The sequence below is a fragment of the Micropterus salmoides genome, unplaced genomic scaffold (assembly GCF_014851395.1).
Source record: "Micropterus salmoides isolate LMB-PRFRI ecotype aquatic unplaced genomic scaffold, ASM1485139v1 Ms_hic_scaffold_6, whole genome shotgun sequence".
Lineage (NCBI taxonomy): Eukaryota > Metazoa > Chordata > Actinopteri > Centrarchiformes > Centrarchidae > Micropterus > Micropterus salmoides.
Genome location: NW_024044348.1, coordinates 9,420,333 through 9,446,885, shown reverse-complemented (window position 1 = coordinate 9,446,885; position 26,553 = coordinate 9,420,333). Strand labels below are relative to the sequence as shown.

At 38.0% G+C, this 26,553-nt stretch overlaps 1 protein-coding gene across 2 annotated transcripts in view; it reads left to right on the top strand.

Annotated features, from left to right (window-relative positions):
- Window positions 1–26,553, top strand: part of tspan4a (tetraspanin 4a) — a 163,402-nt gene that overhangs the window by 119,262 nt on the left and 17,587 nt on the right. For both annotated transcript variants that reach the window (XM_038700589.1, XM_038700588.1), the window contains one exon: window positions 4,179–4,253. In XM_038700589.1, coding sequence (XP_038556517.1) covers window positions 4,179–4,253 — 75 coding nt within the window. The remainder of the gene's footprint in view (window positions 1–4,178; window positions 4,254–26,553) is intronic.

The window sequence follows — 26,553 nt, the reverse complement described above, 5'->3', positions numbered from 1 at the left end:
GGATTTTCTCCTTTCACAGTGGAGAAAATAATTTAACACTTACAGTTTTTCTCAGTCGCTTTTGTGCATTTCTCGAATCATCCTTAACATTTGCAAAACAGTAAGTGCATTTCTCAAAATAGGTAGTACAAACGGCACAACACAGTGGTTTACCTGCAAAAACACATAATTCAAAATCCTTAGTCTATCTCTCAAAAGCAAACCTTTATGTCATTGAACTTGTCAGTGCCATCAGAACGACAAGTCCTTGTGTCTTGTTTATGAACAAGCAAGTCAACATGTTTAGCCATCTTGTCAATATAACAGAGTACTCTGTAAGTATTTTCTGATGTACATTTTGGCTAAGATTTTGATGACAATGATTGAAAATGCACAAGGCTGCACTTTTTTTGTATGGCATATATCACTTTCACCAGTACAAAGTTATACATTGCAGGAGAGAGGACAGGAATCACAGCTCTGCTTTTACTGTTCGTACTGTAATTTGTTGAGAGAGCATGTCATTGTAAGAAGAAAAGAAAGAGACAGGACTGTTGCATGGGATACACCCCTTTGGCTGACGTTCCGGTCTTTTGTATCCCAGATTCTCTTCCACATCACAACAGATATCTTCATCGATTCAGGTTTACACATTTACAAAAAAATTCTAATAGACATGTATAGAATGTCTATCTATATATATTACTGCTCACTGTGTATTGTTACTGTTTACTGGTACTGAGTATTGGTATGAGTTTTTGATAACGTGTTCAACCATTTTGCATGTAGTGACTAATGCAATGAACTTATGCCTAGATGTTTTGGGGGGTAAGATTATTCAACAGAGACTGGTATAATTCATTGTGATCAGCAGGACATAAGCAATTGATAATGTAGGAAACAGCAGACAATTGTACATAATCATTTGCATCAGTGTGTCAAGTCATTTGCAATTTGTTTAAAACAATAAGAAAGTGCTTTTATGATGTGCACAAGTGACAAGATGATGTGGAGGTTGAACAATTAGTTTTGAGAATTTCAATTCTGATCTGAGAAATGCACCAAAGCGACTGAGAAAAACTGTAAAAATCCTCTGTTACCTTGAACAAAGAGCATAAAGTTCAGACAATGAAGCCTGACAAAACAAAAGAATTTGATTTCAGATGTTTTTTTGAGAGCACCTCTTGAAACAAGCCCGAGTGAGTCAAACATACCATGGGCTATATTCTGTTAGCTAGTCGGTCTCTCACCTTCCAGCGTTGCCAAGCTTAGTGATTCATTCATGCAGGTGCTGCCAAAAAGACCTTGGGGGCAACCGACAGCCCTGCTCGGTGCCAGTCTTGTGAACTAGCAACACTCACATCCACTGTCAAAATGCCTCGAATACACAGAGGACATGTAGCGATGATGTCTCTGAAAACAAGATCTCTACTTTTGAAATCTGCTTTGACCCTCTGAAATGGTCTCATCCTTTCTGTGCCTCCTCAAAAAACAACACAGCCATGCAAGCAGATCTGTGAGGCTGTACTTCAGCAGGTATCTTTTTTTTTTACCATGTTCACCATCTTAGGTTTGTCTGTTAGCATGCTTGTTTCCTAATAAAGTTGAAAATGCCCAAAAAACAAACAAACAAAAAAGCTGTTTGTGTTGTTGTAATTTGTCATAGCTATGAACACACAAACATGATAGAAATCACTGAAAAAAGATGCTCCTCATAACTCCAGAGTCATCACATCACATTCTCGTAATCGAGTGACTGGTCATCCATTGGTATGCTGCAAAAATCAACTGCTATTGCTAATTCAGCATACTTTTAACCAGGGATGGGGATCATTGATTTTTATTGATATTGATACCATTATTGAGACTGATTAACAATCTGTCTTTATCGATACCACTATCGATACTTTACCGTTATATGGTTACAGTTATTTGGTAAGACCAGACCCAACGGGCATGAGATAGGCCTGCACGCTATGAGGAAAATATTCAATGTGCGATAACATTGTTATATATTGAGATGACATATGACTTGCGATATAAACAAATTTTGAAGTGTGCATATTAACTGCCTGGTTGTTTTTAAATTAATTATTGGATGAGAATTTAATTTCAAATATAACTGTTTTTTCTAGCGCTGCAACATTAATGTTTATAGCAGCAAATCACAAAGCACATCACAATACTGAGTGACGTTTAGAAAGAATAAAAAACTCTGAAATGGGAGTAGTTGAATGAAAGATGCACGGACACAAACTTTCCTCAGATCATGTGTGTAATGACTGTTTTCAAGAAATCATTGCAGTACAGTTTACATATGCAAAATAATATTACATGCGTTATACATACAATTCTAACCATTATCTCTAGTCAGCATTTATACCTGCTGAATCATTTCCCACTTTTAATTACACCGTAAATACGATAATACACAAGAGATACAAAACACAATTATGCTGATAACATATAACACTTTACACCGCTAATAATACTCAGTACATTTTAGAAACGTATACAGAACAAAGCTACGACAAGTACAATGTCACTGCATAGCTACTAAGTGCCGCTCTTTCAACCACGATGTCGCAGTTAGCGTTACTAAAGGCTAATTTGGCTAGCTTACTCGTCGTCATGTAATTAACGTCCTAACTTCACAATGTTCGCTTAATTGTGCTAAAAACACTCTCTTCGACACATGTACACATTCACATAACACTCTGGTAAACAATAACATATATTATAAAAGACTCATACCTGATAGGGGAGTAGCTGAATAAAAGATGCACGGACACAAACTTGGTGCACCGTAACATAGCTCAACAGTTTTATGTTCCCCCTGCTGGAGCCCTCTAGTAACTACAATACTCTTGTTCACACTTACTGCTGCTATTGTTAGAACGATATTTTGCACATGAAAAATAAGAAATAAGAAAAGTACTGTACTGTGACTTCTGCAACTAACAATAACAACTTTAACCATAACTTATGATATACCATTAAAATATGAGAATGGCAAAATTACTAAATCTTAAACCCATTAACTGTTACTCTACTGCTTACTCAAATGCTTGCTCTGACTTACTGGTAAAACACATTATTTCCATCTGTCACACTTCCTCCTCCTCCTCTCTGCTGTTATTCACTGCCAGCAGGTAACATTACCCAGTAGAAGGAGGAGCGGCTGGTTTGTCTCAGCCAGCAGCTGAGTTTTTAACAAGGTGCCAAATTTTAAGACTATAGACCACTCAATGCTACAGACAAGCAGCTTTCTATTTAGTATGTTTGCAACATTTGGATAATGCCAAGCTAATGTTGTGCTGTGTTTGTATAAAACATACAGGATGAGAGACTGAGGACAGAGCAGTTTAAATGAACCCTTTATAATGTTGCATATTTACCCAACACACAGGTGTATTAATATTGTAATGTATTTTTACTCGTAAAGGTTTTATTGCACGTATCAACTCGAGTAGTTTGGAGCTAACTTAACTTGCTGCTAGCATGGCTAAAAGAAAGTATACCAGTCTTGTTCTCCAAAATGCAGCAAGGCAATGATGTGTTTGGATGATAATCTAGTGCCATTTTATCAAGGGCTTTGTGTGACCCTCTGGAACATTGGCCTATTGTCTCTCAAAATATGTCACCCCTCACTGGTTATCTTCCAGTCACTTCTATGTCTGAGTTGATGGATGAGCTCTTAACTGTTTAAAGCACTAACATGAGCCCACAGGAAGAAGATGTATCACCCATCAAGCAGCTCATCACAAACGCCATACAGAGGAGGGGTGTGTGGGGACTGGAGAGGAATAAAATGTGGCTACAAATTTAAAAGTGGATAGAGGAAAACTGTATATCACCTCTCCCAGTCTGTCCTACTTGCTATGATTGTCTGACCTCCTCCTCCTCTTTCTGCTCTCTTGACTTGTCAGTTAGAAATATTTAGGCCGAATGATCTACAGCTCTTCGATCGTCCTATTTTGCCAACTCCTTCTCCTTGTCCACGGCCATTTCTTTCTTTTCTTCTTACTTTTTCCTTTCTTACTCTGTTGTCTTCTGCCTTTTCCCTTTTTTAAAAATGTATACTGCATTTATTCTTCAGACAGATGCCCATTATCCCCTTTGTGGTGTTTTCTTCCTCACTGATAAATGGTGTGTTCAGTAACTCAGCTGTCCTCTCTCTTCCCTTTGTGTCTCCACAGTTCTTCATCCTCCTCCTGCTCATCTTTTTCCTAGAGATTCTGTCCATCATGCTTTTCTTCATCTATCAAGACGAGGTAAGACACCTTGATTGCTCTCATCACGTTATATCGTGTGATTTTCTCCAGCTGAACAAGATAATAAGTGGCTGTGGAATAGCCCTTCATATGTCCTGCAGATTGCTGATGATTCAGATTGAAGCTGGCATGCAGAAGGATGTTCCTCAGCAGTGAGGTTGTTTTTAAGTTCATATAAGCAGTGTTGTTTGTTTGTTTAAGAAAAGAGTATGCCAGCTGACACTCTGCATAAATGCTGGTCTAATGAAACCACTTTGGTTGATGCACATCTTTGGGGAGATATCTCTGGGCTACAAGCGGAAAAAATACACTGTCCACAATTTCCCTTCCTTGTTAATAAATCTCAATTTATCTCATCTCATCCATTTTGGATGATTTCCCCTGTAAATAAACAAGTCAGGCAAGTGAAAAGAAGCGGATGGGCTATCCCTCTCCTAATATGAATTTGTAATCCCTTCACATTTTTAGCAAAGGTTTTAATAATGCATTGAGAGGGCATGTTAAATTCTATCCATTTTAATCTTAATTGAGGGTTTGAGGGCTGGATTTTGGATGTGTTCTGAAATTTTTACAATAAGTATAACATATCACTGTTACATGTTTTTGCAAATATTAAACCCTAAAGACTCATGTGTAAGCAGTGACAATGTCTATTCTGTTCTCTCCATAAACATTAAACAGAGAATAGCAAATATCATCTTGACAATGGTTATTAGTTTGACTCTGTGAGATTAGTGTGATGGACACTGGAGAAAAAAGTCTGGGTTGATGCAGTTTTAAAATATGGTCCAAGAGCCTTCTACTATCTCAAAGCCCTTGAAAATTCTGCAGGCTATATGTTATCTTGTAATGCAGAACTGTTGTTGCCACAGTTTTTACTTAAATTAAATTCTTAACAAACAACATTATTTTTAAATAAAATTTTACTAGTTAAATTAAATTACAGGCAACATGGCAAGCAATACCAACTGTGTAGCAGTTTTAGAGTAACTGATAATAAAATGTTACAAAAATGCTCCTAAGAATTTCCTAGAGCACAAGGTGATGCCTTTATTTTGCTTGTTATGTGGTATATTTATTATACAATCTATAAAATAGAGCAAAACAGCACTCACATATTTGAGAGACTGGAGCCTAAGAATATTTAAGCATTTTTGCATGAAATATGACTAAAATATTAATCAGTTATCAAAATTGTATGTTGTTAGTGTACAGTATATTAGGTGTTCTCCAGATACTTTAATATGACCACTGCAAGGTGCAGTGGACTCCAAGTTTAGATCCCCATCATAAATCATTGGCAATTTCTCAACCATTTACATTATTCATAAGTTGAGACAGATAACGTTATCCCCGAAGACTTAGGCCAACCATGATTCTAATGCCTTTTTACATTTTGGTAAATAACAACCTATTTTCATATTTTCCCTACTGTCTGTCTGAATTATATTTATGACCACAGACCTTGGACCTCCATGTACTTTGTACTAGACTTTATCTTTTTGTTTCTGTAATTCTGACATGGTTAAATGATTGTCTAATGTATTGTAATTCCATCTCAGTTTGTCTTTGGTGGTGTAACCCAATGAGTTTTTCTGGACTGGCGCGTTCTTCTGGGCTTTCAGCCAGTTAGTGCTGCTCGGTTTAGCTTTTAATGAATGTTGTCTTTTGTCAAGCCTCACCTTTCTCATACTATCAGTGTTCCCTGATGTTCAGTGCACCCCATTATTCAGCCTCTGAATAATTCAGTTTTGTCTACCCAGGAGGCGATTAGCGACAGAACACAGTAAAAAGTTAGTGATGGTCTAGATGTTTTGCAAAGCTGGTGCACTGAGGGAAATCAATCACAGTAAAGAATGGGTGGCCATTACCAGTACTGCCATTGATATTTTTTAAAACAGCATGGGACTTGTTTACTTTGGAAATTGCTGAATGTGATCACTTCTGGAAAACCGCACAAAACCTGTTGGCCCACAGTAAAATATCACAAAGTGTATTTAACAACATGGGCCACTTTATTATGTTGCAATGAAAGTACTTTTGAACATTAACTTTTACTTACTTTAACCCGTTTAATCCCAAATCTTTCCTAGCAATTTGAGTACATGGATTTTACTCCTTAGACCTCCCTAACACACACACTGTATGCCCCTATGTTGGTTAAGTTAGTGAAATATTAGGTTTTGTACTCGGTGACCGGTGGGAAATGGCATAGTCAAATTTCATAAATTCTTCAATTAGACCTATTTACACATTTAAACTTAAAATAACATGTTACTGCAAATCCCCATACACTCCATTGTCAATAGGTTGTTTATTAATGTTTTCCTTTTAAAATTAAAAACTGCCTATCAAATTTGAGAAGAACTGAGTTAGACTGACCTTCCAGTGACTAACATAATTGCCAGAAGATGATTTGGGTATATCATCCAGCAAATCCAAGCCAAAAAAAACATTAAACATCAAAAAACACATTTTCATTTCAAAAACATTCAGCATGTCAGAGCAGGCAGACATAAACTGTGCCTTAAAACATAGTGCAGAATGTACTAGGGCAGTGCATACTGTGTGTGCATTCCGCAATAGGGGTCCATAATATATATGTACCCTGTCCATGATGAAAGACTCCACAATTCATACCCAAACTGGATTGGTTCGCCTCTGAAGATCCTTGCCTACCATAATACGGTATCATGCTTTCATCAATTGATAACCATTTTGTATGCCGTCCTTTTGTAAGACTAATTCAGTGCACTGAAGACGGGCCATACTTTGTAGAAAGGGTCGGTTTTCACCTCTGAGTTGTCCACCAGATGGTTTGAGGCCGTTATCTCAAAGAAATTCTTTCTCAATGCATTTGAGATTGCATCGTTGTAGACATCAGGGTCATTTGACAGACATGTGCCACAGAACTGTGATGTGAGAAGAACCCCATAGTAGGTCAGCAACTCATACATGTTTGGCTTGGTTTGCTCTATATAGGTATTTGACATTATTAATAATAATTATTCAATTAGGCAAGGCAAGGCAAGTTTATTTGTATAGCACACAGGGAAATTGAAAAAAATACACATTAAAATATAAGCTAACACTTTTATCCAAAAACTACTTACAATTGCTATAAATGGAGCAGGGTTAAGTGTCTAGCTCAGGAACACATTGGTGGTTGTGTCACATTGGAAATCTCTCACACCATAGGCAAGTGTCTTAGCCACTGCTCCGTCACCACCCCTCAATTGACATCTCAAAAGAATTGATTCTCATGAACATCTGCCTCATCCTCCAGATAGTTTACCTCTAGATTGCCATTCAATAGTCTCCCTATCTGAACTCCCTATCACTATCACAGTCACTTTCAAATGCCAGTTTTTCAAGTGTAGGAATGACCATGATGCTGCACCTATGTGCTGCACACTGCTGCACACAGCACATAGGTCACATATGTTTAGCCAGTCCAACACATCTGATCTGATTTCAAAATGTGTAAAAATAAACAAATGATAACTAGGATAACAGCCACAACCTGGGTTTTCCATTGAAGCACTGTATTATACTACCAGTTACAAATTTACCCCTCGTACGAGCAAAATATATCAGTAGTAGACCCTTAAAAGAATATGTGTACAAAATATAATAATTCTATCTAATCTGTTAATTAAGGTGTTTTACTTACTTCTTTTTGTAGTAGTCTGAGAAAGACATTTTCTTCCAGATGAGCAAGCAGGAAGCAAACTACTTTTCAGACTAGTCACATGATACTGATCTATTTTAATCAAAACAATCTATCTTTTCATTTAAAAGTGGAACTTCTTGCCCAAAGACAAACAATACAACTTTTAGAATCACAAATGTGACTGGTGGGATTAAATTTACTAGCAAAAAATTTAAAATTAAGTTAAAATTCACTGTGGTATTATATTTTCATTTGGTAGTGTGCATAACCCCTTTCTACAAATGGTATTGTAGACCAAAGTAATAGAAATTTTTCTGAGGTTACAGTTTATTATCTGTAGTGAATAAGATGGTCTATTCTTTTAAAAAATGTAAAATAACTCAAAAAACTACTCATGAGTGAGGTCAGCTTATGTTTAGCCAACTTAAACTACTTGGTTAAGGTTTGAAAAGATCACAACAAGATGCAAACCCTCAATCTGATATTTAAATCACACACTTTGCACATCTAACCATTATCCTTTCCTATGCCTTTCTGTGTGCTATAAGAATTGTTAAGAATGACATATTTAATATTGAGCTGTTTGAAAAAAAATGTCCTTGCTGTCATTATTCTTGGGAGAACATTCTCTGCATACCATGCAAACAAACTGTGATTGGATACTACATTACTAAGTCCTGTATACTACCATCAATAGGATTGATACAAAAACTTTTATATTGTACTCAAAAACCCTTTCTTGTGATGTTAGATCACGTTCTGGACATGAAAACGCCTCTTAGAGAATGCACTCTTTGCTGCACTGCTGCTGTTATGTGCAGCATTCACTTTGTTAGTTCAGGAAGAAACACACTTTGGAAGTGAAATAATGGCTGAACATAAGAGACGCATCATTTGGAGTTATTTCTAATGCATGTGATGAAGAAACAGTGACAACAGATGCAAATTAGCTGCTATGGAACTCTGGTGCAATTACTTTTTAACGCTCTCCCTGCAAAAATAACTTTATTTTATAATTAACTTAGAATAGTGAAAGGAAATGCTTAATGTTTGACAAATGTTTTGATGGTAATGAAAATTTATTCTACTGTATGTATCCTATTAATGATGCATGTAACTCATAAATCATACTACCTTGCTTTCTCCTCTCTCCTACATGACAGTACATTAGCTGCTTTTCATAATAAAAGTTTCACTATCATTACCTCACTATGACCTCTGTCTAACTCCAGGTGTAGCACTAATGTAATCTATGATGGCATAAAACACGCTTATTTAAACATTAGTTAAACAGCATTTTAGTGTTTGTTGAAACAGTTGAAATGTGGTGTTGAAGAAAGAGCATAGTGCAGTGTCAGTTTATAAGCTGGAATTTCCTCAAAATAAATACCTGGGGTTATTTATTATCTGTGGGAATTTATTTTGAATGTGACATATGGCAATAAACTTATTAAAAAAAAACACATTTAACCCGGCAAGAATTTGCCTGTACTTCCTTGCATGCACACAAATAATTTTGGATCTACATTTTGAAAGATCCTTGTCAGTATTGCTTTGATTTTACCTTCTAGAGTATCCCACAGTTTTTAGAGCTCTACTATATGTCTGATTATCAGGACGCTGCTGCTTTTCACCTCCTCCATCACCATGGTAACTCCCTGGAAGCAGTGCTGCAGTTGGAGTCATTCCTCCAGTGTGCAAAGCCTTCCAGATGCCATAACTTAAACAGAGTGCAGCAGTAGGTGCATGTTGATGAACTCCATCCCAGGCTTTGGGGATGGTCACGCTCAGTGGTCCAGTTTATTACACCTGCTTTAGACCTGATAAAAAGCTCTGTGACGTAGCTGGAAGCTACTTCAAACAGCTCACAGATCTTCCATGTAGCTGAAACGGTCACCGCTTGTTTCACTTTGTTGGTTCCTAAGGATAATGAAAAGGTCCTATGAGGTTAACACCAGTGGAACCACAATGACTCAAAGTGTCAAAGTGAATAAAAATGAGTCTGACTCAGCGGTATGATATTGAAAATTGATGTATGGGTGTTTCATACCATCTCAGCGTGGGTTTACAACCATATCTGCTTGACTTTAATATCACCTCAAGGGAAAATTACCCCACCAGACAAAGAAAACAGAGTAATAACAACAGCAGACCACCAGCAAGGTTTTGTTTAAGGATTAGGGAACTAACATACCTCATCTGATAACAATTATCATTTGTATTATTTTCAGTAAGTGGCAGTAGTAGTAGATGTGTAGTAATAGGAGTAATAGTACCAGAGCGGTAGAGAAAATCTGCACTGACTACTGGTTAATTTATAAAGTCTAATGAGCTTCTCGGACCTCTTACAGTATAGTTAAGTAGTTTGCTTATCTTTGTATTTTTGCACTGTTCTGTATTAAATCTGCTATCTAAATAACTTTTTGTTGCCTCTTTACTACTAGTAGTCATGGTCAGCTAACTTGTTGAACAGAACTCTGTGTGCCCAAATGAAAAGCTATATTTACATCCCTACAGCTAATATAAAACATTACCCTCTACTAGCCAAAAAAGATCATATTAGCTGTTTCACACCAACAATATTTCTATCCTGGATCATGCTCGATATTTAATAATAGCTAGCATGTTACTGTTAGCAGTTAGCTCACCAACCAGCTCCACAAATAGTCACTACTTATGTCATCAAGCCTACAGCCTGATGCCGGGAATCCATGCGTCCATAGCCCGGTGTCACAGTCCACTGGAAGCATCAGCGGAGCCTGCAGCCTACCCCACATTATTGACTTGTTATTAATTTGTCATTTTCGTGCTTCTACTACCTTCTTCACAGCTCTATGTGACCCCGTTTCGTTCTGTCAACTTCAGGCTCCATTTCCCACAAGGAGCATTTCGGAATCAGAGCGTTTTGCATGCCTGATTTTGCTGACATGTTTAGATTTCGTTGATTTGGTAATCAGTGTTTGCATTTTGTGCTTCTACTAGTAGACTACGTAGTGAAATGATTTCCTTTTGTGTCTGTTTTAACCGTGTTTATTGTTGTTTTACGATCGGGAGTCTCCACAGGGTATTTTATTTTGAAAATTGACCGGATTCTCTATGCCGTTCTGTGTCTGACTTCCTGCCTGGTTCAATCTGCTCTGTGCTGCTTGACGCGGCTACCGGCAAAAATAGACCTGCTACCTATTCTCTGCAAATTAACTCAAGTACTTTACTGTTGGAAGTTGTACTCAAATATTACCATATGTATGTTCTATTTCACTACATTTTATAGTGAAAAAATAGTTGTCCTTACATAACTGTCTTAAAATATAAAATATAATGCATCGTTATAGAACTACCTTGCCATGCTGTTTACACCTTCATACACCACTAATAATAATAAGCCAAATATATGTATAATAATATGATACTTTAATATTTTAATTTCTGACAGTACATTTTTCATGTAATATTTGTATTTCTACACTTTACATATAAACTGTATGTTTTTGCGGTAACAGTAGTTGTCTCGAGTAGCTGCGGTATTTGTGGTAGTAATGGTAGACTATAGATTTACTTTCGTCAAACAGCCTTTGAAGTAATGGAGTAATAGAGTGACCACTGAAATGAAAAAATCGAAAACTGCTGACAACCAATAGGTACAATGTAAGTGATAGAAATTATTGGCCCTCCTTGCTCTAGCTCCTTGATAAGTTACCCCTGATGTGCAGATAAAGCTGTTATGCAACTGTATTGATAGGAGTCTGTTACATAAATAATCCAAAACCAGATCAATAACTGAAAAGCTGTGTGTTTGTGTGCACTGATTTACGAAGCCTTATTACACCAGAATCCTTTATATTGCAACAGATATATAACCAGCGCCCTCTTTGTAATGTATGACTGTAATAGTTTCATCCATCCATTGTTGAATGACACCAAATATCAATATTTGCTTGTGGGTACTCAGACTTTTGTTTCATACAGTGTTATGTGAGCTGCTGAGAAGACATCAATTAAACAGATATATCTAAGATTTACATCCAATACCCGTTTGACTCCAACAGTGATACACCGCAGATTTCTGCATCTACTGGGATCTTTGACTTCAAACACTGTTTGCAACAAAGGCCCTGTAGCAAAAAGGTTTGATTTTGACATTGATGGGTTAAAATTAAAGGAACAAAGTCTGCCCTCAGACACTCTTTAGCTGCTCTGTGTCATCTGTCTGTCGTTGATGTTCACTGCAGTTGTCATTAACCTTTTTGTTGTACTGACTTTGCCCCAACTTGCTGCATCTACAGTACTTCTGATAAAATTAGTGATTTCATGCAGTCATACGAGTGGCTTTTGACAACATCAGAACGGGTGTGTATGGTGGATTTTATATTTAGGTAGAGCAGTGAAGAGAAAAATTGCCATATGACGGCAAATTTATAGTCAAGAGCTGTGACCTTTACATATAAGGCAACATGTCTTATGATTGTGTTGTATTATAAACTATTCTATGAGTGGAGAAATAGGCGTCTCTATCGCTGTTGTGATTTTTTGAACATAAACAGAAAATGGCGAGTCTGAAAAGCAGTCCTTTGACTTTGATTTTGAGGCAACACTAAAAACTTTTTAATACAGTGAAATAAACAATTTGTGTGTGCATTCATTAGTTGACTAATATATAACATGTTTATTTACAATTTTTCATTGCATCTGCAAAGCTAATGCCATTCCTATCAGCTTTATTTTGCGTTTAGTGCTAATTAGCAAATAGTAACATGCTCCACTCAACTAAGATGGTAAATATTCTCGCTCATGAGTTCAAGCTAGGCATGCGTACAAGCACACAGCTGGTTGCACTCTTCGACACCGCTAGTGGCCACTGAAAACAATATATTACCCCTTTTACATTTAACCCAAAACCTCACAGAGCCACTAGCATGACTGTAGAGTCGTCTTCTCTTATGTTTTACAATCTACACGTTGACATCATAATTGTATATATTATGCTTTTGTGTTGGGAATATTTTCTGTACACACAACATCTGTTGCATGTTTCTCTGTCCTGGGAGAGGGATTCCGCTTCTGTTGCTCCTCCTGAGGTTTCTTCCATTTTTCCTCTCACTTGAATCAAGAGTCTAAGGCCAGAGGGGATTGCTGTACAGATCATAAAGCCCCTTGAGGCAAATTGTTATTTGTGATATTGGGCTATATAAAATTGACTTGCCTGCGATGGACTGGCGACCTGTCCAGGGTGTACCCTGCCTTTCGCCCGATGTCAGCTGGGATTGGCTCCAGCCCCCCGCAACCCTGTATGCAGGATAAGCGGTTGACGATGGATGGATGGATGCAAAATTGACTTGACTCTTATGTAGTTTACATGCACTACATACTCAATATGTGTACTTTCATTCAACATACTTTTATGTGGATGAACAGTAGTAGTAGTATCCTGAGAGCCTCCATGCCCGTTGGAAACACGTAACCAGGGTAACCCCAAATAATATTTAACAATATATTTATGTTATGCCTAGCCTAACCTTATACTTACACTTAACTTGAACCATTATTGGCGTTACGTCCCGTTTTATCACTACTGCATTGCATGCGTTCTGCTCTTCTTGTGTGTTATACTTCAACAGTTTATAGACAGTTACAGATGGTTAATTTAAGTTTTGATTGTTGAAAACATTTTAAAATGTCCTTAAATCTGCTTACAACTATAAAATAGTGTATTATAAACAATTTATGGTTGAAGGACCTGCCCTCATAGGAAGACACTGTCTGTCTCTGCTGTGTAAATCACCTTGTTTCTTTCTGTTGGATGTTTTTGAAACTAAAATCCAGTTTTTCTGGTGAGAAAACGTCCCGTGGTAAATTCTGTTGACATGCATCATTTCTCCTGAGAACCAGGGTCTGTTTCTGCTGTCAGCCTCATTCTCACATCACTGTATTCTCTTCTTGGCCCCGTTCCACTGTTAGACTAAACATGGAAAATTGCGAAATAATTTGATAAGAAGAGGGAAAGGGAAAAAGTATCCACTTGTGAACAGACTACAACCGCAACCACTCATGCGGTAAAGCAAACTACAAGCAGTATCTAAAATTGCAGACGTACAACACGTGAGACCCCCTGAAATCCCATTTTAAGCATGATAGCTCTGCTTTTTCCACATCATTACTGTTCCAGCATCAGCCGTCAAAACATTTTAGCTTGTCAAGATATCAAAATGAAGCACCCCTGCCTGAATACATTTCAAGCCTGAGAAATTTTCATTTCATGTAGACTGGAGAAATGCAATTAGATCAACACCCCTGGCTAATCGCATTACTAAAATACACCCACATCAGGGCAATGCTAATATGAGAACCAAATTGAGATGATCGGTAAATAGACAAGGCATTTGTTTGTGGAGTCTTGGAATATATGTGACAAGGAAATGTGCATTTTGAACGCTGTAGATAATAGTGAGGAATGGCAAAAATGGTAATTATCAATAATTTAAATTGCCATCTGGCTAAGATCCCTATTTTATGAAGGAACTCAGGAGAGCAAAGATTTGCAGGAGACAGCAAACTAGAATATGGAACCACTCCCACAAATATATTTGCACAAACAGAAAAACATTTAGTCGGGCAGATAAAGGGAGAAATTGAACCTAAATTGGTAACACTTTAGAGCCTGCACATTACAGTGCTATTATTTAGTACAGTATTTGCTGTTTAAATAGTAGGTTAATGTTTAAATAGAAAGTCACATGTCAATGAAAGTTTTTTGACTGCTTAACATAAAGTATACAGCCAAGGGCTTAGAAGTGGGAGGGACACAACAAATCAGTGAACACATAAATAACCCTACTTAAATCGTAATTATTACTGAAATTCAAGACCTGATACTTTATGATAGACTAGGTTGCACTTACATCTTTAAAACAAAGGGCACTGATTCTAAAGTATTTCTAAGAGAATAATAAAAAAATGTATTAAATGTTCACTTTTTCAGAGAGGTTCAGTGGGATTCATCTTGTGGCTGGAAATTGAAAACTTGAATGGAGATAGATGTTAATAAACTGTCAAACCCAGGTGGTCAGATCTCTGCCCTTCTTAGGAGTTGTAAATTATTAACAGAACAAGAATATCACTGAATATTGGAATATAAATCAAAATGTTCTATCTGACTGGCTTTCTTAGGGATTTTTTGTGAAATAAGTTTTTTTTTACCCCAATAGCTGGATGATGTAATTTTGTTGGCCAACAAGTTGGCCAAGTTTGCATCGCCCTGCTTCCCTCGACAAAAAGCCAATGGGATTTTTTCATTGGATTTTAGATTATTGCAGATTTAAGACATGTAAAAGCTTCAAAATTCAAGAGTGAGATATTTACTGATGTATTTTATGTTGTAGAACAAAATGTGAAAATCTCTTGTGGAGTACTTATTATTATTAACATAGTGTACATAATAATTATAAATTTTCTGATGATGATTCTGATGATAATGTTAGACAACTTAGAACAGCTTCATTTGTCTGCCTTCCACATAACTGCACATAATTGAATGACAAACAACATACCGGTATATATTACTTTCCCAGGGAACAAGCCATGTGAATAGTTATATTATATTGAATCAATAAGTGAATGTTCCTCCCGGAAACTGTTTGTGAACCCAGAGACTGTTTTCTTCTTGGATCGGATACCCAGAGACTGTTTTCTTGGATCGGATAGAGAAGATTTTACTTAATTTCCTGCACTCTGGTGAAAATTTCTGCCTTTGCTTTTGTCATAATTACTACAATCTCCAGGGGACGTATCACATATGTCATTTTGGGGCACTTGCTAAATCTAATTCTGTTGTTCTTCCTGTGGGGAAGTCTTGTCATACCACCGTGACAAAGCATTGAATATGTGGGAGAAAGCTCAATTACCACTGTGTAAGTGGGTGGACTGTAAAAGAATGCAGCCCTTTGGTCACCCCTTCTAAACAGTGCAGTTTCCAGTTTCTATTTCACAGGTTCCCTTTATGCACAAAATATTTACACTGTAATTTGTGGGCTGTGGCCTGAAGCATTCCCCACAAATAAACTGTATACTGTATCAACTTCACCTCTCAGTCACCAGTCAGCAAATCTATTTTTTTCTGCGAACCTGACAAGTGTTTGCCCAGTGTTGGACAGCCAGGTGCATTTTTTCCCTTTGGTCCACCTTCTTCAGAGTATTTGGTCTCTTTCAAGATGTCTGTTTGAGCTCAACTATAATATCTTGGTTTTGGGGTTACGGATCGGAAAAGATTTTATGTGTGGAGAGTAACATATTGTATATTTGTCTTCTCTTTTTCTTTCTTGACCATGAATCTGAAAAAACAGCACTGGTTGAGGGTAAAAGGTTTGTATTTGAAATTTAAAGAGGGTTCCTTGCAAAGGTTAAAGAGCCACTTAAATATTAGCCTCGGGTGAACATTTGCTGTGTTGATCTTTCAAGGCCGCACTCGTTCTTCAGGAAAATAGACAAAGCAGGACACTAATACTGACGGGAGTTTGACATCTACTGTAAAAATCACAATGGAAACAAAGTTTAAATTTACTGGGCTGCTTTGGATCAAAGTAATTCGCCATTTGGTTTGTGTTGGAAAAAAAAGAAGAAAATTGTTAAATCTGGCTGGTTACATGCGCCAAGATTAAATTTATTTCTAAATCAATTTTGCCAGATGCAAATTAGCTCTGACAGATTTGTACAGCTTATTCCCTACTATTACCTCAAGACTTTTAATTGTGTTGGAAAAGGAAATTCATCACTGTGAATGAGAAGCTGCCAATCATGTATAAACAAAGTTTTGTTCATAGTTTCCCATTTGCGCATTTTGGAGTTAAAAACAAGGAAAGGATATGTTTAGGTTTTGTTCAGAGCCGTAGCTACTACTGAGAACACCAAATTCATGTCCTCAGTATTGTTAACGGCGGCTGTCGTTAGGGACTTACCCCCACATTTAAGCCTCCTTTCAAACAATGGCTCAAGACACATCAAGTCTGTGATTACTAACTGACCTCGTTGCACGTGTATATGGAAAAAATGTTTCTTTGTTTATTTGTGTACTTATACACGTGGGTATGTGTGTGTGTGTGTGTGTGTGTGTGTGTGTCTATTCAGATAGTTATAAGAAAATTGTCTGGCTTCTATGTACCTTAACCCCCCATGACTCTGCGCCCCAGTGGGGCCCCTTGTTGTGGGAACATACAGTCGAGTATCACCCTGTTGTGTGGTCCCGCACAAGGTACAGCACTTTAATGCACTGATTAAGCACCTTAATACATTGAATTAGACTTAATGGAATGGCACTTTAATGCTTGAATAGCACTTTACTACATAAACAGCACTTTATTAACATAAGCATAACATCTTGCACTCTTCAACAGATTACTGTCACCTTATGATTCACTTTGGTAGCCAGTTCACCTGTATATTTATTTGTCATATTCATGTATATCACATAATGACTTTTCTGTATATTGTGGTGTAGTCTACTATTTATTTATTATGTTGTCTGTTTTATACAGACTTGTACTGACCAGAGACTACGGATGAAAAATAGCCTTCTGGCTAAATCTGGCATATTTACATAATTGATGTTCATTACTGTGCACTGTCCCTTTTAAATAAATAAATTGAAATTGAAATAATAGCTCATACTTTACTTCAGGCCTTTTTAGAGCATCATCCTGGAGAACAGGCCATGAAAACACAACAATCTCTGTGCTGAATTTCGTTTAAATAAACGAGTAAAAACTTGAATTAGAAAGGTTGAATTCTGTTGAATCGCTGAGATAATGAGTCTTGAACTTGTGTTATTGTCCAACATCTTATCTAAAATCCTTCAGCTTACTACTACCTTGATTAAGGCTGTTTGAGTATCATCCCTTAGAGCCACGAGTCTGCTAGTTCACTGCTTTCCCCGTTAGTGGCATTGATTGTCTACTCACATGCCTTGCCAAGTGTTAATCAGGAACTGATTAGAAACAGAGGATGGAAACTGTAATTGATTTGGCTGAGCTGGGATTTTAATTGATTTGCCCTAGCTAAGGACTGAGATTCGTTACTTACAGGGGAACTCCACACAATTTAAATTATTTACGTATGTTATTGCTGTGCCTCAGGACAGAATTAGAAGTCAAAGACAGAAGCCTTAAATTTGTGACTGCCCCATTCATTTTCTGAGGAGCACTGCCAGAATTCTCCACTTTACAAATTTGATGGTTAGTTCTTGAGTTAATAGCTTTAGAGAAGAATTGTCTAAATTCAAAAGTAATGACCGATCTGTCCTGAGGCACAGGAATAACATATATGGATTATTCTGAAGGGTGGCATTCCCCTATAACTCCTTTTCAAAATGCAGCACAACTCTTCCGGAGATTTAAGCTCATATCCCAAACCAGGGGAAATAAAGCTCAGCAAGTCACATTAGAGTATAGGATGTCTGCAGTCAAAATAAATGCCCTTGAAAAACTTTGACTTTGGTCCAAATTGGGTTGGAGTCCAGGGAATGTAATCTGGGCTCTAGGAGGAAGGTTAAAACTAAAGTATTTGCACGAAACCAGCCCTTGCCTATAAGCGTGAGCACCCAGTAGGTGAGGGAAGGCAGAAGCCCAGTGGGACATTTAGGAGCATTCAGAAAATACAGAGACGACTGGGTCACAAAATTACACATAATTGAAATGACTGAAACATGACTTTTTAAATCAAACATTTCATACAACCTTGATGTGGGACAATCCTGCGGTACACAGCCGCCAGCATCACAGTGATGAATTCTAAACTTCAAGGCAGCAATTTAAGCTATGAATCCATAATGTTAAAATCCTCCTTTTTTAGAATCAGTAACGTCATTGAAGGAGATGAGTTGTGTTTTATACAGTTTGGCGTCTTGGAGTGAAATAATGTTTCCAGGGGAAATACAGATCCTTCCTCTTTTTTTTAATGCCTTTATCGACTTTATCTAATGCCTTTACTGTATCTTGTCTTCTTTCTACATTTATGACACAGGTAATGGATACCCACGGTTTAGAGGGAGCAAGTAAAATTAGCCATTTTTCCTCTCACACATTTCCTCCCCTCTGAAATCTCTTTCTTGTGTTTCTTTCAAACATAATGTCCTTTCTCCTGGCCTCAGATGGAAAGCTCTCTTCCTTTGCTGTCAGTGTTATCTTGAGTCCAATAGTCATATAACCACTTCATCTGCCCCACAGTGTATTTGCTATGACATATTGCCATTGGCTCATCCTCTCCCTCTTTTTCCCTGTTTACATTTTTCCTGCACCTAGTCTCTTCCCTACCTCCTCCTCTAATCTCCTTTTTAAATGCACATCTCTCTGTCGTCATCTCATTGCGTCTCTCCTCTCCTCTCCTCTCCTCTCCTCTCCTCATCTTGTCTCATCTAGTCTTGTCTCTCCTCTCCATATACATCTCTTATCTCTCCTTGTATCCCTGCCATATAAATAATTGATGGCCCATCTTTGACTCGCCTGGTGTAGTTAAAGGGCGACCAAAATCCCGAGGACAACATCAATACTGAGCTAAAAGTACAGCTGTGGCTTACACACAGTCTGCTTGCCGCACTTTCACAGGAGACACTCTTTACTAATGACCTACTTAGATTTGAATAAAAAAAGTATTCATCTCTTTCGTTTTATTTGCACAACTTCAGAAGACCTAGGGCTTTATCCAGTCCAGTCAAGTAGGACATAAGGGCTCCCTGTGCTAGATTCTTACATCAGTTCGGGGATGGCTTGCATGTTGCCTTGTGCCACAGTTGTGATGTCATGCAGTTTATAGCTGCAGTCTGTTAAGATGTCAGATCAACAGTTCTTTATTGTTGCCAGAAATTACATTCTGTTTGTCTTGTCATTCAAAATTCTCTTTCATCTCCATCTCTTTGAGGCATCCAAACTATGATGTTATTACGTTTAAGGATATTAATGCAACGTCTAATTTCGACTGAGCAATGTGACTGGCTGAGTGGCATCCCACATATGAAATTGGGCAGCAAAAAAGTGGGTGTGCAATAAGTGTAATTATGAGTACTTGGCTGATAATATTTAAGCTCCACTAATCAAAAATTGTAATAACAATAAATTCCATTGCTTTGTGGAATGTGACTCAAATTGCCTCATAGGGTTATCACTAAACTCTGCAGTTCTATGCATCTTTTTTGCCCCTTTTAGCTCATTGTTTCTGTTTATCAGCACATTCTCTCTGTCGTTCAGTCTCTCGTCAATACTGTTTCCAGCGGCAGCAAAAAGCTGTTCAGCAAAAAAAGCTCAGCACCAAACAGGAAGTCGAATATCTACCAGCTACAAATACAGATAGTTTACTGAGTGGAGACCAAACTAGAGCTAAAAGGAGAGAAAATATTAACTCAGGTAGCTAGAAATACAACACCAGTACTAATTAATACAAGTGGTGCTTTGTGTGTGCTGTATGTGTAAGCCATTCTATGCATTTTACCCATAACAATTATAAAAGGCAGAGGTTGTGGGAGGCAGGTCTTCCCCTTGGGGGACTTTAAACAGTTTCAGGGGAGGCTGACTGAATGGAAGTGAAAATTATTACATTATTTTTACAATATTAACAAGTTTACTGTTTTTCCCACTTTCCCAGAGTCAGAAACTCATGAATGTCCTATGACAAACATTTTCTATGTATTTAGTGTAGTCTGAAGTAATGTCAGACAGTTATATTAGGCTTTCTTGGTTCAATTGTTGTGTGTCTAGTGATCATATAACATAATCACAATCCCATAGGCTTCCAGGAATTAAGAAAATCAAAGCAAGTGAGCAACTAAGCTTTGTATGAGGGGAGGCACACGGTCTCAGACTTAAAAAATAACACTGATATAAGGCAATAAAATGCCAGGTGTGTAGGTTTGTGAGCTTACCGCTCCCCTCCAGTGTATTTTGACATTTCTATGATATTTCATATTTTTCTGAGTCATTTCCTTCCAATTTTGATTACCCACATAGTTCACCAATTTGTTTTTTGCCAAATAGCTTAATTTTGTGCTCAGATGCAAAAGTTGTTAAAACTAAGTCATACGTCATTCTCTAAAATGTCACGCTGTCACGCCTCGTTAAGTCAGAGCATCAAACTGATAAACGTCGCTGTGAGCTAGCTAACCAATTTTCATAACGAAGCAGAAGATCAGAAATGTATTTTGGCCCTAAACCATTTACTGCTTTATAAAATAACAGCAGGATTTTGAAATCAATTATTTGACATACAGGAAGCCAATATAAAGACCTCAGAACTGGAGTGATGTGATCCACCTTTGCCAGCATTGAAACCCTTCACAGATGTTAACACAGGTCTTCCCCTCACCTGGTCATATAACCTGTTTCACAGTTACTCAGACCTTTCCCTCTTTGGCAGTTTCTCAGTCATCTTCGCAGCTAAAGTCCCGTAATGAGTCCAGCATGTTTGAATGTACCGCTGTTTGCTTACATTCTCTCTCCCACTGCTTCGAGTGTGCCAACGCCACCTGCTGCTCACTCCAAGCAGCTTTGTTGGTGCCCAATTTACAGACCCAGGGCCCGGATTTTTTTCAGAGCGCACGAAAAACAGATCTGCCGACCCATGAGGAAATATTTGCCGAATATAACAAAAAGTGTATTGGATAAGAATCGCAATGTTTCCCTTTAATGTAAAGTTCTTCTGCCCCCATAGTGGCCAAAAAATTTATTAAAACAGCTTAAATGTTGTTTTACCTTATACAAATGCAAGGAACAATTCCTTTCTGGTGGTAATTTGTTGAGGTATTTTGTTACCATACTTCCCAACCTAGGACAGTCTGAACAGAGGTAAATAAAACCTCACGAAGTTCCAACACAGTTCTCACCATTTTTTTTTCATTCATATAAACTGTTTATGTCATTTACCCTAAGTCAAGTATTGACAAGGGTTCAAAAATTCATAATAGTGTGTTAATGTTTACTAAATGGCACCATTTCATATTGAAAAGCAGGCTGAAACAGCAGGGGACATTTATTTGTCAAGTACACTGTCCATTTCAAACTGTCAGAATGTTTCTCTCCTCTTTCTTTAAAGTCTCATTTTGGCATTCTGGGATTTGATATAGGCTAGTCACAACAGCCCCCACAAAATTGTGTCTGGCAGTTTTGTTATCAAAAGTGTTGTTGTTTTGAGTGAAAATATGAAACTGTCGCCATGGTTTGTTGCATTAAACTTGTTCTGTTGTTAAATCACATTTATAACAACAAAAACAGAAAAGAGAGCACATCTTCATTTCTGTTTCTGTCATGATCCATTTCATGTTAATTTAGTATTTTTTTTTGGGGGGGGGGGGTTACTCTGTAAAGCGTAGTTGTAGCAAAATGGCTACATATCCGCGACCCTGTACGCAAGATAAGCGGTTGACGGTGGATGGAAGGTGACCTGGAGGGCAAAACAACAGACCAACATAGCGGCTCACACTCTCCCGTAGGGACGCCGTAAAAGCAGTCAAATTTTATTTGGATCACCTTTCAACTTAAGAAAAAGAAAGATATGAACACAAACTGCAAGTGTTGGGCATTTCTACCGTTAAGGTCCCGGCCACCGCTTGACTGCGCTAATGTTTAGGCCTACTTTTACCTTCTGGGGGATCCCTCACCTAACACAGCCCAGGCTTGTCGCCTCGATTAATAAATACTAAAGCACAATAACCATCCAGCATTTTGGCAACACAAAAAGTAACAAACTCAAAGTAACAGTGTATCACTTGCATATTGGTTTGCTGGCAGCAAAAAATAACGTACCCCTCCCTTTTCATTGGAATGTGACGTCACGTGTGCACACAGTCGCTATGTTAAAGCCTCCCTCCAACGGCGTTGCCAGGCCATTTTTTTTGTTTTGACTGGAGCCCGAATGTAACAATGTAAAAAATATTATACAAAAATATTTTCCATGTTAATATGCAATAATCTTCATGACACAGCCTGTCTCACAGGTCTTCAAAGAGCAGAGGCTACTTGCAATAATTTATACATTTTGTTATAACGTAATGTGACCCCCCCACACACACCGTTACTCAGCCTCTCTGCATTTAGAGAGAGCACGAGAGAGAGAGCGTGGAGAGAGAGAGAGATTAAATTTTATTATTATTTTTTTAATCAATGAATTTTTTTCATTAATTTCATTCATTCATGCCAATAAAGCTAATATGAAATGAATTGAATTGATTCCTGGTGGTGTGTCGCTTATCCGCGACTTCTGAATTGCTATTTTGTAATCAGTAGGCCTACATTTAAACATCAATGTTGTCGTCAGTGTCTAGTCAATGTATTAACACAAACGGTTAACAGTCGCCGCACAATAGTGAGAGAATATCATGACACACCTGACCGCGATACAGACACCTGTCGCTCTGTGTCCTGCTGTCTCTGTCCCCCTCGCTCTGAGACACTACTGTCTCCAGGATGCTTCATTCCCTCTAAAGCGGCTGTGAGCTGCACTTTATCAGAGGTGCTGAAGTAAACATGTGTGTGGATGTGTGGTAATATTGCTGTCTGATCACGAGTGTTTTCAGTTTCGGTTTTCTTCCTCTGATGAAGAGCAGTGCGCTTGTCTCATCGAGTAGGCTACAGTCCCAGACGGCTCTGTGTCTGTCCGACAGTCTATTCATATAGCCTAACTGATTTTAAAAAATGGGACAACGTTCAGGCCCATACAGCATAGGCCTATACTGACATTGGGCTGGCCCAATCACATCTCTTACTAGACCCCACTCCCTCCCCCTCTGCTCGAGCTGTTTCTTGTGTTGTGGGCCAAAAAACAAATGTGTTTGGTACTGGAGCTGCAGTAGCTTCGACATCAGCTGCATAGCCTACCCTGCGTAGTGCAGGCCAGTGCAGGCACAGGCATGTGAAGGAGTAAAGGAGAGCCGTGGCCACTGCCAGGCAGAGGAGGAGGCCTGAGACAGTGAAACAGTGTGACAAAGTGACAGGGCTGAGGGACAGAGAGAGAGCAGGAGGAGAGTTGAGGTGAAGTGGTAAGCATGGAGTAGCTCAACCTGTAGGGAGGGAGGGTCGTTTAGGACTGGGGATGCTGGGGACATGTACCTTCTACTTTTTCAAAGCATTTGTTAAAAATGTTCTGACAAATAACTCCCAGACCCCACGGTTGAACATTTCATCAATATTTCTTTTTAAACTAAATTCAAATTAATTAAGCTAATTTATCATTGAGGTGAAAAGGTGCCATATGCACATTTGAAAAGACTTTAGGCTACTTCAGGCATGCCTGCATGTATGTAGAGTCAGCTGGGATTAAATTAAATGAGAAAAGTTGATCTACAGGAGAAACATATCTGACAGCAATGCAGAATGCCTGACAGCCTTACTGTTTTATTACACTAAATTATTTTATTTGAATTGTCACCTCAGACATTTCCTCAATAAATTGGCGCAAAACAATTCACCAGAATACAGGAAATTAAGTGTTTAAAGCCCAAATTTTTCAGGGGGAGGACCCTAAGACCCTCCCTAGTTAATATTATCAGTGTTAATTATTATCAGAAAATGAGATGTTAGACTTACCATGTAGAGGTCATTTACTGTTGCTTTACAGACATACTTTGGGTAGGCGGGGTGGGGGTGAAAACATGAAAGATTTCTGGGCTGGGCTAAGCCCCCAATGTTTTAAGTGACCGGAAACGCCACTGCCCCCCTCCAGTGTATTTTGACATTTCTATGATATTTCAAAATTTTCTGAGTCATTTCCTTACAATGTTGATTACCCACATAGTTCGCCAAATATTTTTTGACAAATGGCTTAATTTTGTGCTCAAAGTTGCGTAGTTGTTAAAATGGGGTTGTGACATGTGACTATAGTAATGCTGCATTCCAGGCAACTAGAAAAACTATCCTGGAACGCCACTTGAAGTCAGATTTCCTACTTGTGAACTTGTATAAAAAATATGTACCCTGACTTCACGAGTAGCAGCTGAATGACGTCACAAAACAATGGCAGTTCCCATGGAAACACACACTGTAAATGGTAAACCATAAACTAAAAGGCAACAAAAAGTATGTTTGCATGTATTTAAATTAAAATAATACTGTTAGCCGCTGCTATCGAGGGATATTCAGATGTCAACTTGCAAGAGGAAGGACTACTGTAGACATGGAATATACCGTTTCTCTGTCTTTACTGTGGAGGATGGCAACATTACATGTCACGTCAGAACAGCCAGCGAGCGATCACTAGCAACAACATGTGACCAAAAACAGAACGAGGAACTAGCTGCCATCTACGTAGTTCCGGTAACAAGGTAGCATTACCATTACACAACACTTATACTGTAATTACCTCAACACTGCTGACATATTGCATTTAGTAACATGCTGTTACTGATGTTATAACATGACTCACATACTCAATAACACGGGGCATGAGAACAATAATAGTACCAGTATTACAATACATATACGATCATATAGTAAAACCTGTTCTGCATGTAAATTGATGTAGAAATATGTTGGGACTATTAGGTTGCTGGCTACAGTAAAGACTATCATAAAGTCATCTTCTCTGCATAAAAGTTATTGTTAAAAATGCCAAAACATTAGGAAATGTAGCCTAATCTACAACATTGACTGACTTGAGGGTTACCAAGTGATGTAGCTAGAGGGGTACACAGTTAACTAGTAACGTATAGGCTACCCAAGTGAAAAAGAAATATACTTAAGTAGCACTTTTTTGCACTTACCATATTTTAATTGTCCTATACTAAGTGTATATTAAATGTGTTATTTTGGAACAACTTAAAGTATGTTAAGTGTCATTTTAGAAATACTTAAAGTCAACTTTAAGATAATTGCAATATATTTTAATATACTTAAAATGGACCTATTTAAAGTACCTTTACTGTAATTTAAATATACTTTTTAAAATTTAACTTAAAATACCCTTTTGTGCTATACTAGAACAATTTAAATATATTTTAAATGTGTTCCCTGAACATTTTTATTAGCATTTCAGCATATTAGTAATTTATTACTAGTATACTCCAAGAGCCACTATTAATATCTTGGGAAGGTGCTTTATGAAACCATTCAGTATGAGAATAATGCATTATTAATGCATTTCTCTGGCTGCACAAAGTTGCAACCACCTTTTGCCTGATCATTGTTCTAAGCTCACAGTAAGCTCACGCAGTCTACCGGAGGGAGATGGTGTCTGACGGCGCTGTTTTTATACCCCGCCCCCGCAGTCGCCTGCATCTCACATTACACTAGCCTATCAAATCGGCGAAAGTCAGCTGCAGTCATCTCAAACGCACCTATTGACTACCAGTTATGAATAGCGTGCTATCTTCGACAGCTGTAGGCCCATTCTAAAGTTAACATAGCTATCCTTATTGGCTAGGCTCCTTACGTGCTCACTAATAACTTTTTGGTTGTTGTTGGTGCCAGACCGGCCCGTCTGGCACCAACAACCATGCAACTCTCAAAATTGCTTAAATCACCTTTCTTTCCCATTCTGACATTCAGTTTGGAGTTCAGGAGATTGTCTTGACCAGGACCACACCCCTAAATGCATTGAAGCAACTGCCATGTGATTGGTTGATTAGATAATTGCATTAATGAGAAATTGAACAGGTGTTCCTAA